This window comes from Dendropsophus ebraccatus, chromosome 8 (assembly GCF_027789765.1).
Source record: "Dendropsophus ebraccatus isolate aDenEbr1 chromosome 8, aDenEbr1.pat, whole genome shotgun sequence".
NCBI lineage: Eukaryota > Metazoa > Chordata > Amphibia > Anura > Hylidae > Dendropsophus > Dendropsophus ebraccatus.
In genome coordinates this window covers 107,192,247-107,211,540 of record NC_091461.1, presented here as the reverse complement: position 1 = coordinate 107,211,540, position 19,294 = coordinate 107,192,247, and the positions used below count along the sequence as shown (strand labels likewise).

Genomic DNA, 19,294 nt, shown 5'->3' with positions numbered 1-19,294 from the left:
GACTTCTGTGTTTGGAGCGTGCTTGAGTTGCACTCATCTCTATTCACCAGTCTTGCTGTATGCTGTATTAAGGTTCACCAACTTTACATTGAGGTTTCTGGGGCTTTAAGTCACACTGTTTCAAGTACTCTTAAACCGTTTTGGATGGCTATGGCTTCTCGTCTCCACTTTCTATGTGCCATGAACTTCCACTGCAATCTAAAAGGTGTAATGTAATTTATTTTGCATTGCTGTTTATTATTGCTATATACTGGAGTAGAACAGAGGAGAAAGAAGAGGGTTAACACTGACTTTGTACGTAAAATACAGAAATAGTGCTGCTATTTTTACTGTATACTGGTCTCCTGTAATCATTATAGGGACGTGTCTGTGTTGCTCTTGTTATACAGAATAAGATTATTGCAGTAGAGGCCTCAGTACTGACAGGAGCTTAGGAAACATAGTGTATGCCTTGTTATTTCTGCACAGCATGCACAATTTATACTGTAGTATCACCAGACAGCAAAAAGCTCCTTCCCTTTTTTTATTTTATTTATTTTTTATTGGATCGTAATTTACACAATATTCCTAATAAAACCCTATCAGGTCTCCGGACTTCCATGAAGAAATCAAGATTCGTCTGCCGGCCACATTGACAGATCATCATCACTTGTTATTTACTTTCTACCATGTCAGCTGCCAGCAGAAGCAGAACACCCCCCTGGAGACCCCTGTCGGCTATACAGTACGGACCATTATATTATATTATCTTATAATGAGCAGGGTCGTCTTGTGGATACATTGTAACTGTCATTGTTTTCTTTTACCCAGTGGATTCCGATGCTGCAGAACGGCCGCTTGAAGACTGGACAGTTCTGCCTTCCTGTGTCTTTAGAGAAGCCCCCACAAGCTTACTCCGTGCTGTCCCCCGAGGTCTGTGTCTGTAAGCCTATGTGTTATACAGCTTTTAAGGGACTGTCCCAATATAGATTCTTATGACTTATACATAGGATAGAGTTTAATGTCTGCTTAATGGCAATGTGACTGCTGGGGCTCCTACCAATTACAAATACTGGGGTCCCGTGTCCCCTCTCTGAATGGGGACATGTGCATATATGCCCCTTAATTAATTCATTTGCTGCTTTGTTGTTTAGAATTTTGCCTGAAGCAGTCCTTTAAAGAACATCTTAATGTAGTAGTATGCAATGTGCTGTAAAGCTCCCCCTAGTGGTAGCTGCAGACAAGCACATTTTTATTGTTTACCACAAGCTGTTCTTTGTATTTTGGGCTTTTAATTAAGAGAAACGGCTATTTCAATGATTTCTCAATTTCCTAGGTCCCTCTACCTGGAATGAAGTGGGTTGACAATCATAAAGGAGTGTTCAACGTAGAAGTTGTCTCTGTGTCTTCAGTTCACACTCAGGTGAGTAGTACCGCGAATGCGTTCTGGATATTTTTTTGGCAGGGATCTTAATGCAAATCCATGGCAAACTCTTCATGTATTGCAAACACATTTTGCCACACTTTGCCTCCTGTCTACATTGTGATGAAACCTGCATAGAAAATCTGCTAAGCAGCTGAATTTAATAAGCATTCATTCATGTCCTTAGCATGTGGTTGGGATTGGTAACATCTGCGCTTTACTGTAATCCACTGCTCTTAATTATGCAGCAATGCAGTCAGTATAATGTGACTGTGTGGTTATAGAGGTTTTGGTGCTGGATGACAGGAGAGCTGACCATACAATGCAAGCACCCCCAGGATTCTTTGCCACTTAAGGTGGACGCGCAGCAAGTTTTACTCCCTCCTTCAATGGAGCCCTGTTGTTATACCACACACAACCTGAGGAAAGGTGTGACACTGTGTTTGCAAGAAAGCAGCTATATTTCTCTGATCCTGGAAATAATCCTTTAGGGTATAAACACACACACCGTATACACAGCATATTTACTGCTGCGATACGCAGCAAATACGCAGCAGATTAGATCTAAATAACTGAACACAGCATCAAATTGTACCAACAAATCTGCTGCGTATTTGCTGCGTATTTGTTGCGTATACGGTGTGTGGGTTTGTACCCTTAGGGTTAGTTCACACTTACCGGATCCGCAGCAGATTTTATTTAAATAACTGAACACAGCATCAAATCTGCACCATCAAATCTGCTGCGGATATGCTGCAGATCTGCTGTGGATCCTGTAGGTGTGAACGCACCCTAAGGGTAATAACACACAAACCGTATACGCAGCAAATACGCAGCAGATCTGCAGCAGATTTGATGGTGCAGATTTGATGCTGTGTTCAGTTATTTAGATCTAATCTGCTGCAGATTTGTTGCGTATTTGCTGCGTATCGCAGCAGTAAATACGCTGCGTATACGGTGTGTGTGTTTATACCCTTATACAATTTTCTGGATATCTGACAATTCAACAATTTTACTCTAGCATGCCTATATGAGTGAATGTACAGTATATGTATGTAATACGTGTTATCTTTTTTTTGTAGGATTCATACCTTGACAAGTTTTTCGCCCTGGTTCACGCTCTGGATGAGCACATGTTCCCCGTCCGTATCGGAGATATGAGGATCATGGAAAATAATTTGGAGAGCGAGCTGAAGAGCAGCATCCTGGCCTTGAATTCTGCTCAGCTCGAGCCAGTCGTGCACTTCCTCCACCTCCTCCTAGACAAATTGATTCTTCTAGTCGTGCGGCCGCCGGTCATTGCCGGTCAGATCGGTGAGTAAATACTCTTCGGTTGCCGCTAGATAAAGATTAATAGCCGAGCTAGTGCTGCGAGTCCATAACGTTTTATGACACTACGCAAGTGTCTGCGGGGGGATTAAGACTTTACACGGTTAATGGACAGAGACTTTCTCGTGACAAGTTCCCTCCATCAGCGCCACTTGTATGTACGCCGTAAAACTTTTGTTCTTGTTAGTTAACTTAGGTCAAGCATCATTTGAAGCAATGGCCTCCATCACGAACAGACTCCATAAAAACCTGGAAGGAAGTCAGGACCAACATGGAAGGAACAATCTGCTGGCGTCTTACATCCACTACGTGTTCAGGCTTCCAAACACTGATCCCAATTCACCATCTCCAGGTAAGAAATTCTAATGTTCCTTCCCGTTTTGTGTATGCAGCTCCTATACAACCTACTTTTTTTCTGTAAGACTTGAGGCCCTTTTACAGGGGCCACTTATCGGCAAGAGCATTGCTAGAATTCACTCCCTTGGCCGATAATCACCATGTGTGAACACAGCCTAATGGGTCTGCCATAGAAGCTTCTATGGTAACCTGCTATGCGGGCTAGACCTTAGGCCCTGTTCATACTACAGAATGGGCGCCGAGATTCATGTGAGTTCTTTGTGGGGAGAGTAGAGGCGTGTGAGCCCTCCCATTCAGACTGATAGAAGGCAGGATTCTGAGCGGAAACGGCGCCGATTCTGTAGTGTGAACGAGGCCTCAGTTAGAAGAGTGGAAGGGCTGCGGAGTTAAACTGAAAGTGACTGTAGTTTTCCTAGTTTTGGATAACCTTTTTAATCAGGGTACAGGAGACCCCCGTTTTCTTTATCAGTTGGGGTCCGAGTGGTCTTAGCCTACCAATCACCTATTCTCTGTATAAGTTATAAACCTGCGATAACCACTATAAGTATATGGGAGATTTGGAAGCAGGATCTTTCCCTTAGTACCCTCATCAGACGACACGTCTGTATGGTTAAAAGTATCTATCGATCTCAGTGGACACACATCACATTTAACCACAAGCCTGCAGTTTTCCATTCTTCCTGTAGGAGTGCTGTGCTGCAATCAGATAGTTATACAGTGCCCCTCCCACCTTCAGTAGAGAGTTTTTTTTCACCTTTACTCAATTTGGACCTACTTACTTTCCTTGTCTTTTATGAAATATCATCTTTTATTCAGTTTAATGGACATTTACATTAATAGTACTAGTGGGACCACTACTGCTCAATCGTTAATGATATTTTAGTTAAAAAGCATACTTGGTTCACAGATATTAAAGGGATTTGCACCTGTTACAACTGATTGTAAAAATGGAAGGGATGTAGAAATTCGCTTTTTTTCTTTTTTTTTTTTCCCTTCAGGGCCCGGAGGCTTAGGAGGATCAATGCACTACGCTACAATGGCCCGAACAGCAAACAGACCGGCCAGCCTTAACCTGAACCGCTCCAGAAGCCTTAGCAACAGCAACCCTGACATATCCGGGACCCCCACATCACCTGATGATGAAGTCAGATCAATCATTGGAAGCAAGGTAACATGAGCCTATGGTTAGCTGTGTCTTTATACCAAAGTAGATCAGTGTTCACAGTAAAAGAAAAAGGAATTAATGCAGCTAAAAAAGAGGTGCAAACTGTGTTATTATTGATCTCCATGTATAATAAGTATACAGTGTGCTCCCCCTACTGGTGGTTGTGTTGAGCCACAATGTTATAATTTAATTCAGACAGGAATCAGCACAATTACTTTAGAGGGCTCTTCCCACCATCAACATTTATGGCTTATTCTTAGGATTGTATATGGAAGTCTGACAGGTGTAGATCTATACCCATGGGTGATGTGTATAAATGGAATGAATGGAGATGTGGTAGTGGCTCTCTCCATTCATATTTATGGGACTTCTAAAAGCAGCGGAACAGACATGTGAAGTCGTGAGCCCTGCATGTAACACTGACCGCTATTTCACATAGAAGCTATAGTTGAAGAGTCTGCACAAACCTGCAGGTTACACAATTTCGCAGGTCAAACACCCTTGACCTGATTGAAAGGTTGAAGCCATAGATGAAATTTAGCCAGGACGTTGCGGTATGAACTGGATTTTGTGGAGAGCCCCCCCCTTCATTATTTTTAATACAGGTTCTTCCCACGGCCAAAAACGTAATAATACAGACCATAAAATTACTAAAACAATCTGATAATTGCTTAATTTTTTTTTTTTCTCTGTTTGAATATTTAAAGCATAGCAGATATAATAAGAATATGGATAAGAATATCTACGAATGCAGTGTCTTAAAGGGATTTTCCCACCAATACTTAATTACCTATTTGCATTATCACTGGGAGCTAGGCTACTGGGACCCTCACTAGTTATGAGGACCGGGGGTCCTGTGACCTCCCTTTTGATTAGAGCTACACTCAGACATGCCTGCTGCTTCTCCTTACAACTGTATGGGCCTGAGAATACAGCCCCCGGCTATATTTGCCAGACTAATAAACTTGCGTGGAGCGCTAGGGTGTATGCCGGATCACCATTCGATTCCAATGGTGGAACATGACTTCTGTTGTCATGATCAGTGGAGACCATAGCGGTTAGACGTCACTGAGTAAATAAATATATATTCATGAAAAGTAGCCCAAATCTCTGGTTATATTTAAGCTGGATTCAGATTTTCAGATTGTGTTTTTTTTTTTTGTTTGTTTGTTTTTTTTAATCTCTGTATCTTCGGGGGGAGGAGGAAGTGTTCAAAAAATGTGACCCAGTATATGAATATTAACGAGTTTTGTATTATTATTCATTGTTAACCAAACTAATGCGCTGCGGCACCTGCTGATGTGTACATTCCTTTACCGTGATCCTCTGTGTAACCGGTAACACCATCTTTCCTTTCCCGCTTGCCGCCGTTGCCATATGATCAGGGCTTGGATCGATCCAACTCCTGGGTCAACACCGGGGGTCCCAAGGCCGCCCAGTGGGGGACTGACCCCAGCCCCAGTGCTGACTCAGTGCAGGTGGTGTTTTGTGGAATGATTACTTCCTTCTTTACTCTTACTTGGTCTTTTCTTTAATTTATTTTTTTCTTTCTTTCCATAATGGGGTGTGTGGCGTCACAATTTCATCATCCTGAAGGATTCTGTAAAGCAACAGGTTGTATATGTCAGGTTATTTCTCCTACTCCAATTGACTTCGACCTGTGGCTCTCCAGCTGTGGCTAAACATCAACTCCCAACATGGCCAGACCGCGTCCGAGCATGCTGGGAGTTGTGGTTTAGCAACAGCTGGTGAGCCACAGGTTGGAGATTATTGTTCTATTACTAGGCAGCCATTCAGATGAATTGACAACCATGTAATACATGGATAGTCCAGGCCTGCTGCTTGTTGGTGGCACATAGACTGGGCCTATGTATCTTAGTATGCTCTAATAAGACGCATGGAAAGGGATTGCCAAGATAAGACAACCCCTTTAAGCTTAAACTACCTTTAAGAGAAATAAAATTAAATTATTGACCTGTTCCCAGCCCAAAAAACACTTCTGTTGCTTTAAATGAATCCAGAAGCGATGGCATCTGCCTTGCATGTGAGTGATCCTACTGCGAGGTCATCATTCTGGTCATGTCTGTCCATATCTGTGTCCTGCCATTCGGTCCTTCCATGCATGTGATCTTCCATGTTGTGCAGACAAGCCATGCCAGATCCATCACTGTAGTCGCATTCAGGATTCACCTCTGCCGCTCTCATCATAGGAGATTGTCAGATGTTACCCTAAGCCCTGCGCACTCGTCTGTGTTGTGGATTTTTATACTGATTCCACCATGCCCATAGAGCAGTGTTCCCCCAACCCAATGTCATTAAAAAAAAACTTTGTCACAAAACAAAAGTTTTGCCCAGACCCATGACCGGTCACGAGTATGAGTCGGGAGAAGTCACCACTTGGCGCGTTCTTTCCCAGCTCTGTGTCATGTGACCGGGGCAGACTTTCCTGGTTTTATTGACAAGAGCAACAAGGGAAGTACACAGCTGCTGGCACCTCTCTCTAAATACTAATGGGTACAATTTAAAGTGTCTCTTTAAAAAAAAACAAAAAAACTTTTGACATGTCTGGTCTGCTAGAACAAGGCAGGAGAAGTACGTGGCTAAGCTCTTCTCTCTCTGTCTCACTTGTCAGGCTGTCTTGGCAGCGTCAAAGCAAGGCGGCCAGAGATGCATTTGGCCGTGCCCCCCTTCCTACTTGTTTTAGCAATCTGACCTTACAGATGCTGAATGATTAAAAATTTTGACATGTCAAAAGTTTTTTGTTTTTTTTTTTAAAGCAACAGTAGCACTTTTAGGTGCAGGTATCGGGGGTCAGTCCTTAGATTTTTCAGGTGTTGGTATAAGTGGTCAGTCTTTAGCTTAGGCTATCATTATGTGAAAAATGGTCGGACACTCCAGACAACGAAGCGGTCGGAGCCTCAGGTTCTTCTCTCTAGGTTACACTTATGGTGGCAGCAGTCTCGTCCTTGCTTTTGAACCTCTTTTCAGCAACTTTTAGGCTGTCTACAATATTTAATTGATCTCTAACCTGTGCACGTCACTTTGCATGTGCTTGACTGTCCCAGAGATTGACTCGCTTGGACTAACAGCGCCAAAAATAATCAGACCCCCCATCACCACCTCCTTCTTTTTGTCTTATTCTTTGTTCCGGGGTCCCGATCTTTTCTTTGGGTGAATAGAATTAATATTTCAACCTGAAAACATCTATCAGACCATGGATAAGTCCACAGACAAGTGTAATGTCATCTTACCCTTCATTCATCTCCACCCAGGCCTCGGACCGCTGTAACCGCATGTCCTCGCACACTGAGACGTCAAGTTTCTTACAAACTTTAACTGGACGCTTACCAACCAAAAAGGTAGATGGCCGGGCGTAACTTCCTCCAGGTCCAGGAGCGAAGCTGTCATCTCCATCATGCGGACTGTGGAGATCTGTGTTTTCTAACCAGTAATAAACTATATAAGACTGAGTGATAGGTCTTAAAGGAGAACTCCACTTGTAGTCACAGTAGCAACTTTGTAAATCCTTTGATTTCGTCGCATTGTTCTCCATCTCACATCTTAAAGGGAACCTGTCACCCCCCGTGCCGGGGTGACAAGCTCCCGACCCCCCGTTAGAGCCCCATATACTTACCTAATCCCGCCGGGTCCCGCTTCTGGAGGTGGTCGGATGACGGAGATCTCAGCCGCTGCAGCCTGGCACGCGCGCTGAGAGATGAGTCCAACACCCATAGAGAATGACAGGAGAGTCCAGCGCTCCGTCATTCTCTATGAGCGTTGGACTCATCTCTCAGCACGCGCGCCGGGCTGCAGCGGCTGAGATCTTCATCACCCGACCACCTCCAGAAGCGGGAGCCGGCGGGATTAGGTAAGTATATGGGGCTCTAACGGGGGGTCGGGAGCCTGTCACCCCGGCACGGGGGGTGACAGGTTCCCTTTAAGCTAAATTCTCCTGGTTTCCTGTTATCGAAGAGCAGTGCATTGTGGGTATGACAAAGCCTCAGTGTTTGACCACCTATGGCTCTGCTTCTATTACAAAACTACAACTCCCATCATGCTCTGACCGATCTGCATCTCTTAAAGTGGTCTCCATCTTGTAGCTCTCAAGCTGTCACCTGTTAGCTATGCTCCGCACATTCTATAGCAGTGTTCCCAAACATGTAATTTTTCAAACTACAACTCTCATCATGTCCTCACAGCTCTGTTCCCACTATAGCAGTGTTCCCCCAACCTGTACCTCTGCATTTCTTACCCAACTACAACTCCCATCATGCCCTGATACCCTAATGTTTCCCAGCCTTTGACTCTCTAGCTCTTCCTAAACTACAACACCCAGGGAATGCTGGGAGTTGTAGTTTTTCATCTGCTGGAAGGCCACAGGTTGGTAAATCACTGTTAGAATATGGAAATAAATAGCTGTCTCTTTCTAAAGGCAACCATCAGAATTTTTGCTTTAAAAGTAAAAAAAAAAAAAAAAAAAAAAAAACTTTTACTAAAAAAATTACACAAAGTATTTGCAAAGTTGCACAACCTATTACTTACATTGAAAGTAGACGTGGCCTCTCCTGACCTGTTTGTTTTAGTCAGTGCTTAGATTCCCTATAAAATAACAATTCTGGAGCATTTTTTTCCTCTGTTATTCCTCCTGGAAAATTCTGTATAAATTGACAGCAGGGAGTTACTATTCCCCTTCTTAATAGGGCGCTGGCAGATCAGATTTGTGCTCACTAGAGATGAGTGAACCTCGAGCACGATTGGGTTCCCCCCGAACTCTCTGCATTTGATTACGGTTATTAATGGTTTATGCCATGGATAGGTTACCAATAACAGATCGGTGAAAATCCGACTTCCAGCACTCCCACAGATCAGCTGATTGAGGGTCCACATTGTTTCGGTGAGTGCTGCTACCTTTTTTCATTGTTTTCCGGGAACAGAGCCATGCATTTTGTAGTGGCTGTACCAGGTACTGCAACTACATCCAATGCTAAAGAATCTACCTCTTAGGGTACTATTACACAGGACGATAATTGGCCAAATCTGCTCTATCCGGCCGATTATTGTTCTGTGTAATAAACACAACGATCAGCCGATGACAATGATCATCTGCTGATCTTTGATATAGGTTTGGACCTATAATTGTCGACCACTGACCGGGCACCGCAACGTGTAACAGCGGTGTGCGGCCAGCAGCTGACGATTTGCAAAATGTATACATTACCTATCCATGGTCCAGGGCTTCTCTTGCGCTCTGCTTCTCCCTGAGTCCCGCACGCTGCAGCTTCAGAGCGGCTTGTCTTAGCTGACAGGCAGCTCAGCCAATCACTGGCCGGGACCGCCTCAGCCAGTGATTGGCTGAGCGGCCTGTTAGGTAAGACAGGCCGCTTTGAAGCTGCAGCGCGGGGGACCCAGGGAGAAGCGGACCGCAAGAGGAGCCCTGGACCATAGATAGGTAATGTATGCCGTTTAAAGCAAGGGCTGCAAGGACATCGGTAATGATGTCCATGCATCCCTTGTTAAACGATTATCGGGCTGTGTAATAGGCCCAATCTGGACGCTAGCAGATTGGCGCTAGTTTACAATTATTATTGGGCCCCTATGAGGCCATGTAATAGTACCCTTATACTTTGCATATAGAGATGAGTGAACCTCAAGCACACCCAGGTTTTGTATATTGGTGGCTGTAGAAGTTGGATTTTGCCCTAAAGCTGCCTGGAAAACATGCATACTGCCAAAGGCCATAGGCTCTATCCATGTTTTTTAGGACTCCCTGGGGCTGCATCCAACTTCTTCAGCCACTGGTAATCAAATGCCGAGCGTTCAGGGGAACCTGGGGCGTTTCACTTGGAGCCAGTTTCACTTTACACCATGTTTGATAAATCTCCCCCTATATAGTTCTAAAAAAAAAAAAAAAAATGTATATGACTCGAAAATAAAGATTCGAGTCACAAGTTCCTTCAGGCAAAGTACAAAATAACTTTTATCACAAAGTTCTTGGAACAAATAAAACCATGAATATGAACTATTTTGGTCTTCTTCATCACCCGGAGAAGTTCTTGATAAAATTCCGTATTCGGATATAAGGGGGGACGAGTGCCCATTGTGAGAGTGTAATGTTTTATTAGAGACACTGGGGAACCACAACCCCCAGCAACTCATTGGAAACGCTGGACTTCCCCTATAGGACAGTGATCAGTATCGGTGGTAGAGCGCCCCCTAGACGTGCCGGTATAGGTCTCCACACTGGTCTGTGCGTTGTGTGCCTGTGATGGTGTCAGACATCCAGCTTTCATTGTCTTGCATTGTGCTGTGATGGTTTTTGCACCCAGCGTTCAGTTCTGTGTTTGATTCTTTGTTAGATTTCTTTTTCCTGTTTGTGTCTCCTCTTTCTGCTGTTACATTGCAGACAGTGTGGTGACATTGTTTCTCTTGTTACGAGTAGCTTTTCCACGAGGAGCTGGCCTTACAGTGGGTGGTGTGCAGCGGAGCCGTGCGGGAAGCCACCCTACAGCAAGCCTGGTTCTTCTTCGAGCTAATGGTGAGTCAGTGTGGGATTTATAGGATCTTCAAACACTAACGTTAGCTACATTATAGTGAGTGCAGCTCTGGAGTATAATACAGGATGTAACTCAGGATCAGTACAGGATAAGTAATGTAATGTATGTACACAGTGACCCCACCAGCAGAATAGTGAGTGCAGCTCTGGAGTATAACTCAGGATCAGTACAGGATAAGTAATGTAATGTATCTACACAGTGACCCCACCAGCAGTAAAGTGAGTGCAGCTCTGGAGTATAATACAGGATGTAATTCAGGATCAGTACAGGATAAGTAATGTAATGTATGTACACAGTGACCCCACCAGCAGAATAGTGAGTGCAGCTCTGGAGTATAACTCAGGATCAGTACAGGATAAGTAATGTAATGTATCTACACAGTGACCCCACCAGCAGTAAAGTGAGTGCAGCTCTGGAGTATAATACAGGATGTAATTCAGGATCAGTACAGGATAAGTAATGTAATGTATGTACACAGTGACCCCACCAGCAGAATAGTGAGTGCAGCTCTGGAGTAAAATACATGATGTAACTCAGGATCAGTACAGGATAAGTAATGTAATGTATGTACACAGTGACTCCACCAGCAGAATAGTGAGTGCAGCTCTGGAGTTATAATACAGGATGTAACTCCGGATCAGTACAGGATAAGTAATGTAATGTATGTACACAGTGACCCCACCAGCAGAATAGTGAGTGCAGCTCTGGAGTATAATACAGGATGTAACTCAGGATCAGTACAGGATAAGTAATGTAATGTATATACACAGTGACCTCACCAGCAGAATAGTGAGTGCAGCTCTGGAATATAAAGAGATAGAGAGAGAGATAGATAGATAATAGATATGTATAATACACGATGAACTTACTCATATGCAGCTTATATTGAAGTTATTTTTGTGTTGTCTTCCATTACAGGTGAAAAGCATGGTGCACCATCTATACTTTGCAGACAAGCTCGATTCCCCTCGGAAGCACCGATTTCCTGAGCGCTTCATGGATGACATCTCTGCACTAGTTAGCACAATGGCTAATGATATTGTCACTAGGTTCCAGAAGGTAGGACTCATAATACATATACATCAATAGCAGAGAATAGAGTTCCTAGAGAAATGTTCCTCAAGCTATGGCTCTCCAGCTGTTGCAAAACTACAACTCCCATCATGCTCAGACTGCCATTTGGGCTTTGCAGTTTTGCTACTGATAAAGTACATTGACAGCACAGAATGTACGTTACCTGACATTAAACCAATACACTGTTACCTTTACACATAGTTTAATGTAAATCCTGTGGATCCACTTATACAGTCATTATAGAAGTAATGTTCAGTGTTTGCTAATTCATAGTCAAGATTTTTTTTTTTTTTAATTCATTGTTTAGAGTATTCTTTACAGTGACGTTCATAGGGGCTTATGGGTAATTCTGTTTACTTGCCCTCAGGACACAGAGATGGTGGAGAGACTTAACGTCAGCCTGGGCTTCTTCCTCAATGACCTGCTGTCCATCATGGACCGAGGCTTTGTCTTCAGTCTGGTTAAAGCTTATTTCAAGCAGGTAAGTTACACGTCATTCTTTCAAAGTGCAGAAACTGCAAGTAATTCAGTGGAGTCCAGGTGCTATTTTGATCATCATGTGGCAGATCCAGCACCACGGCTGTGGCTTCCCATATAAAGCACAAATGTGAACAGAGCCTTAGGGCCCTAATACATGGGACAGTTATCGGACAGAAAATCGATATATCGTTTGAATTTAAGGCAACTGTAGGCAACGATCAAAAAATCATTTGTGATCGTTGTTGATTTAGAGCTGACCCTAAAATCATCGCTAATCGTTCGCTGTAGTTTAGCATTTGTTCACCAATCATTCAGTGTGATTCCACATTGTTTCTTCTTTTGCTGGGATCAGATGGAGTAAGCGATCGTAGTAACGATCTTCACTAATGACCATCGTTCTGTGTAATATGGTGAACAATTTCAGGTTAACGATAAACAATCTTGTTTGCAATCCTTAATTGTTAAAAATTGCTTTGTCTAATAGGACCCTTAGGCTACGTGAGCACACACAGAGCAAAAGTGGCGGAGTTCTCTGCTGCAGAATACCGCCAGCCTCCCTGTCATAATGACAGTCTATGGGAGGCTCGCGCGCCTCCTCTCTCCGCTTTGAAGAATGAACGTGTTCATTCTTCAGCGCGGAGAGAGGAGGCGCGCGAGCCTCCCATAGACTGTCATTATGACAGGGAGGCTGGGGGCATTCCGCAGCGCAGAATTCCGCCACTTTTGCTTCATGTGCACGTAGCCTTACAGTGATGTTAATAAATAGCTGTGCAGGTTCCCCTTTGAGTTTCTTTGGTATACTTCAGTGTTTTCCAACCAAGTCTCTATGCTTTTGTCAGACCATGCCCAACATCCTGACTTTGAATTATGTTTATTCTTATTAAATTTTACTAGTAGTTCAAGTTACAATACAGACCCCCCCTTCTCCTTACCCATCTCCTTACGCCTTCCTTCGCAACTGTGGTACATAGAGTTTAGGTCAAAGAAGTCATAATAGGTCAGTAGGCATAATGCAAGGTTCGGCCTAGATCTTTTCATTAGGCTACCAAACAACACTTTAAGTGCGCAGAACTGTTATAATTTTCAAAACATTGCTCCTTATGTTTTTTACATGGTTGGTGGTGCTGGAAGAGGTAGGGGGGAGGGATGGGGTGGGCATGGAATGGAGGGTATGCCCTGCAAGGGTTTTTTGTTTGTGTTGGGAGATAATGTGTTTTGCAAAAAAAAAAAAAATCTTGATTAAAAAAAAAAAGAAGTCATAATAGAGATATGCAAAACACCAAAGCGTAGGCAGGTCACTTACAGCTCAACCATAATGGATCAACATCTCCATCCGGACAGGAGGGAAAACCGTCCCAGACAAAACCATAACTGAAAAGCATAAAGTACATAGGTATAGTCATTATGGACTAGCCCCTATATGGCTCCTTCATCCTCAGGAAGACTTTGTCAGACGCCAAACCAGAATCATAAAGCTTTCTCATACTTCCTGGGGCCTCCGAGCTCAAAGACAACCTGTCGCCACTTCTGACCTGTCATTACAATTCTGGACCACCTATTCTTATAGCACTGTGATGTGTCGTTTCTTTGCTATTCTTATCGGTTAAAGGAGAAGTCCAGCGAAAATTTTTATTAAAGTATTGCATTGCCTGCCAAAAGTTATACAAATCACTAATATACACTTTTATTATGGTTAAAGGTTATAAAGTGCTTTTTCCCTGCACTTACTACTGCATCAAGGCTTCTTTTCCTGGATAAAATAGTGATGTCACTTCCTGGATAACGTAGTGATGTCACGTCCCGACTCCCAGAGCTGTGCGGGCTGTTGCTGCTGGCCCTCTGCCAATATCCTCTCCAGCAGCCACAGCCCGCACAGCTCTGGGAGTCGGGTCCTGACATCACCATGTTATCCAGGAAGTGACATCACCATGTTATCCAGGAAGTGACATCACCATTTTATCCAGGAAAAAGAACATGTGCATTTCCCGTAATAAGTGTATTTGCTAACCTGGAATTATATTATTCATCTGCCATTATTGGAAATTTTCCATAGTTACAGATTTAAATTTGATGGTTGCAGTGGGTAACACTGCGTTAAGCATCATACACCGGACTACTTCTAGGGGTAATGGACCTGGTAATAGGAATTTATGTTGAATTTTATCTCTTTTTACTAGTGTTAAAAATTGGCCTTTATTTTGATGATCAAAAAATATTTAAAGTATTTTTGATTATACATATATTCATTTTAGCCACTAGATGTCACTACAACAAGTATTCTAGGTCGGTCACCTATGTCACTTTACGGCTTGCTGGGAACGATTATGATGAATGGTTCTACTTTATTATTAGCTTTAGACTGACTGACTACAATAATTTTACTTGACTTTGTATTGTTTTTTTTACCAGGTGTCATCAAAACTTCATATTGTACCTAACCCAAGCATACTGGTATCCCTGAGGCTGGATTTCCTTCGGATCGTCTGCAGTCATGAGCACTACGTCACTTTAAATCTCCCCTGCAGCTTACTTACCCCTCCATCCTCTCCTTCACCATCTGTGTCCTCTGCAACATCCCAGGTAGGTAAATCAGTCACAGTCTGTGTATAAATGTGTATGTACACAGTGACCCCACCTGCAGAGTAGTAAGTGCAGCTCTGGGGTATAATACAGGATGTAACTCAGCATTAGTACAGGATAAGTAATGTAATGTATGTACACAGTGACCCCACCAGCAGAATAGTGAGTGCAGCTCTGGAGTATAATACAGGATGTAACTCAGGATCAGTACAGGATAAGTAATGTAATGTATGTACACAGTGACCACACCAGCAGAATAGTGATTGCAGCTCTGGAGTATAAATCTCATAATCTGTACAAGATAAGTAATATAATCTGTGTACGCAATGAATCTGTCACATGACACTGTTGTATTTGGTGTTGCGCCCGGTAATTCTGTTGTAAGAAGTTATCATAGCTGTAATCCAGTCCCAGTATGTGTTTGTTTAATTGTCTACGTTTTTTTTAGAGCTCTGGATTTTCCACCAACGTCCAGGACCAAAAGATTGCGAACATGTTTGAACTGTCCGTGCCTTTCCGCCAGCAGCATTATTTGGCAGGACTGGTACTGACTGAACTCGCCGTCATCTTGGATCCAGAGGCAGAAGGGTGAGTGTCAGGTTAGGAGGGGACACCTTTGTGCACTTGCGTCCTGTATAGCAATATTTTTTTATTGTATTTACATTTTTAAATGACAATTCCCACCCCGTAAAAGTTGACTTTTACATGGCCACTGGCAAAAGTTTTGATCAGTTGAGTTTTGAGTCTTCAGACCCTCACCGATCTTTAGATAGAGCTAGGGGGAGCACTTAGCTATGCTTTTCTTCCCCCAGATATTACGTCTCTCCTGCAGCGAGAGGAAAGTGCTTACTTGTGGGCTACTCCTAGTAGGGGTTTAGACACCCAAACCCTGACCAATCAAAAGTTATGACATGTCTCCAGGACTTGTGAGATGTTTTTAAAAGTGACAGGGACTATAGTGTTAGGGGGCATTCACATGTTCCATAATTTATGGTCTGTGCACAGAATTCAGAACTCCCTGCATCATCGTTCCTTATGATGCTGGGAGCACCTAAACCATGAATCTTCATGCTACTGTACTGAAATGCTGTGTCAGTACAGTAGCGCAAGAATTTAAACAATTTCAGTGCTTCCGGCATCATAATGAATGATTATTCAGGGAACTTCAAATTAAGCTCCGTAGCACATCGTCCTTATTTACAGAACGTATGAATGCCCCCCTACATAGCAGCCCTTTAGATAATGACAAGAACTTTGCCGTATTGCGAGGACAGTCTGAGCCATTAGGAACCTTTAAATGGGAGTTTCCTCTCTTTGATCTCCATGTATTCTAATAGGGTCCATGGCCATGGTGGAGTCATTATAAGACAACCCCCTTTAATGTCCGACCTTGCATCATACAGCAGATCCCTGGCTCCGTGCCCCCTACCTTTACATTTTCAGGTTACCTTAGAACACGGCGTTACATAAATATTCTGTAGTGCTTAGTTAGACAGTGATGTTTGCTCTGCAGGTGATAACTAACTGTGCTTACAAAACTCCCCTTTCAGGTTATTTGGATTGCATAAGAAGGTGATCAATATGGTACACAACTTGCTATCTACCCACGACTCTGATCCTCGCTACGCTGATCCCGAGGTAAAAGCCCGAGTGGCCATGCTTTACCTTCCCCTGATTGGCATTGTCATGGAGACTGTCCCGCAGCTGTATGAGTTTACAGGTACCATGTCAGGTCATTGACACATGCATGTTCTAAGATTGGCTCTTAAACAAAAATCACCTGATGCTGCAGTGACATATGAACAGCACGGGCTCCTATCCTGTCTGCTATTCACATGTCTTCAGCCTTGAGAACCAGGTTTTTGTGCTGAATAGTGTTAAAAGCTGATACAGTGTGCTGAATTTCCTGCATAGTCATAGCAGTATATCTCTTTAAGGAAAGTTTGTATCATACAGATTTATATTGAGCTCAAGGAGTCCTGTAAAAAAAAAAACTGAATGCAGTGAGCTCCCTCTAGTGGTGGCTGCAGGCAGGAAGAATTATAGCATTTACCGTGCAGATGATTTGCAGCTCTGTATAAGTAAGATATTGAAATCAGTGAATTTCAATTTTATTTGGACAGAATCTCATAACCAGCGCGGGAGACCTAACTGCGGTGCTGGAGAGGATCACGAAGGGGAAGCTGGGAACATGATCAGTCAGACCGTGGCCATGGCGATCGCTGGGACATCGGTTCCGCAGCTGACAAGACCTAGCAGCTTTTTACTGACATCACAAGTAAGAGCTGCTTACATAGATCTAACTCTCATATATGGTTGGGATTAGTGATATACTATTTGCTGCAATTCGTCTATTTTTTATATATTTTTTGAATTATTTTTGTTCTTTGTAGCCCTCGCGACAGCATTCCACCTTCTCCGCAGAATCCAGCCGCAGCCTTCTGATTTGTCTCCTGTGGGTTTTGAAGAACGCGGATGAGATTGTGCTGCAGAAATGGTTCACAGATCTGTCCATCCTGCAACTCAACCGGCTGCTGGACCTGCTGTATCTCTGCGTCTCCTGCTTCGAGTACAAGGTAAGTCAGTGTATGGCTCTATATCATCAATGCAACCACATTCAGCGTTCTTGCCGCAAGATCTGAATCATGCGATCACTGGAGTTACACCGGGAGTAATCACTCTCACTTAGCAAAAACCTTTGTGCGGGTGTACAGACCCCACCGATGTTAGAGCCAGGAGAAGTGCCCAGCTGTTTCACTCCCTGGTTCTTTCTGATCTTCCTTTTGTTGCACAAGTTCTTGGTAAGCCTATGGAGTCTGTGTCCTGCAGGAAGAGCAGTGGGCCAGGGAGTGAAGCGCTGAGCTATGCTCTTCTTTCAGCTGTGTCTAGCATTCAGTTGTGGTATAAACACCTAAACCCTGGCCAATTAAATCTGCTGATGTATCTGCATGACATGTCAAAAGTTTTTCTTAAAGCGACTCTGTACCCACAATCTGACCTTCCCCCCAACCCACTTATACCTTCGGATAGCTGCTTTTAATCCAAGACCTGTCCTGGGGTCAATTTGGCAGGTGATGCAGTTATTGTCCTAAAAAAACAACCTTTAAACGTGCAACCCTGTGCCCAATGGGCGTGGCCTAGATTGTGTATGCATTAGGCTGGCACAACCTCTTTGTCCCTCCTCCCCGCCCTCCTCATCATTAGGAATGCTCCAGGCAGATTGTCTCCTATTCCCCACCTGTGGCAGCCGGCACATGTGCTGGATCGTTAAGGCACCTGTGCAATGTTCAGCATGGAGAAAATGTTCCAGTGGCATTCCTAATAATAAAGAGGGTGGGGAGGAGGGACGGAGGGGTGGTGCAAAGTTAGGGCACAGATACTGTAGGCCATGGCAAGTTTAAAAGTTGTTTTTTAGGACAACAACTGCATCACCTGCCGAATGGACCCCAGGACAGATCTTGGATTAAAAGCAGCTATCCGAAGGTACAAGTGGTTTGTGGGTACAGAGTCACTTTAAAGGTTACAGTAACACTTAGGAGGCATTCACGCATTCTGTAATTACGATCTGTGTAGGGACAATGTGCTTAGGACCAGAATTCAGAACATCTAGCATCATCTGGTATTATGATGCTGTGTATTCCAGAACTGTTCAAAACTTTGCGCTACTGTACGGACATGCTGCGTCAGTACAATAGCGTGAAGATTTAAACAGTTCTGTTCTGTAGCACATCATCGTATTTACGTGTGAATGCTCCCTTAACATTACTAAAATATGAATGGATTTAAAAAAAAAAAAACTATACCAGAATTTTTGTTTATCTTGCCTCCCAAAAATATGAAATAAAGGGATCAAAAATTGGAACTACCACAACATGATGGTACCAATGAAAACGACAAGTTATCCTAGTTAAAGGAAAAGTAACCTGACACTGCTCTGAAGGTGGAAAAAAATGACATGAGTTAGCCAGAATTATCACACTGGGCTCCGGGATCTCCGATGCTGACACATCAACACATCACGGCCTGGCTGATGAACTGGCCGCTCAGCCAGTCAGTGACTGGGACAGGACGCCACTCTAGTCACTGATTGGCTGAGGGTCCAGTCCATCAGCCGGAACAGGCATTTTGCCCCGAGTTGTGATGACATCACAACTCCGGGGGGGCAGGTCCTGAAGCTGGTCCTGAAGCTGGTCCCGCCGCTCACCGCTGGCACGGGGAGAAGTAAGTTCGTACTTGTAATCAGTTTCTCCTCTGCCTGACGGCTGACGGACTTCTTTAAGGGGGTACTGTGGCATTTTTTTTTATCAACTGGTTCAGAAAGCTGCTGCATGTCCTGCCCTGAAGTAGTGTGTT

The 19,294-nt window shown here is 43.6% G+C and overlaps 1 protein-coding gene across 9 annotated transcripts in view; it reads left to right on the top strand.

The window, feature by feature from the left end:
* Positions 1-19,294, top strand: part of DOCK7 (dedicator of cytokinesis 7) — a 98,410-nt gene that overhangs the window by 52,143 nt on the left and 26,973 nt on the right. For 5 of the 9 annotated variants that reach the window (XR_011364307.1, XM_069981357.1, XM_069981355.1 and 2 more), the window contains exons 12-26: positions 586-724; positions 811-912; positions 1,316-1,402; positions 2,485-2,716; positions 2,919-3,083; positions 4,087-4,256; positions 5,639-5,731; positions 10,693-10,788; positions 11,726-11,866; positions 12,249-12,362; positions 14,771-14,941; positions 15,390-15,529; positions 16,492-16,661; positions 17,065-17,219; positions 17,335-17,517. Coding sequence is in view for 8 of the 9 variants with exons in the window: in XM_069981357.1 (XP_069837458.1) it covers positions 586-724; positions 811-912; positions 1,316-1,402; positions 2,485-2,716; positions 2,919-3,083; positions 4,087-4,256; positions 5,639-5,731; positions 10,693-10,788; positions 11,726-11,866; positions 12,249-12,362; positions 14,771-14,941; positions 15,390-15,529; positions 16,492-16,661; positions 17,065-17,219; positions 17,335-17,517 (2,158 nt within the window). In the remaining variant the exon portion in view is untranslated. Of the gene's footprint in view, positions 1-585; positions 725-810; positions 913-1,315; positions 1,403-2,484; positions 2,717-2,918; positions 3,084-4,086; positions 4,257-5,638; positions 5,732-7,525; positions 7,613-10,692; positions 10,789-11,725; positions 11,867-12,248; positions 12,363-14,770; positions 14,942-15,389; positions 15,530-16,491; positions 16,662-17,064; positions 17,220-17,334; positions 17,518-19,294 lie in introns of all 9 variants that reach the window. The other 4 variants (XM_069981362.1, XM_069981358.1, XM_069981359.1 and 1 more) reach the window with 3 other exon arrangements.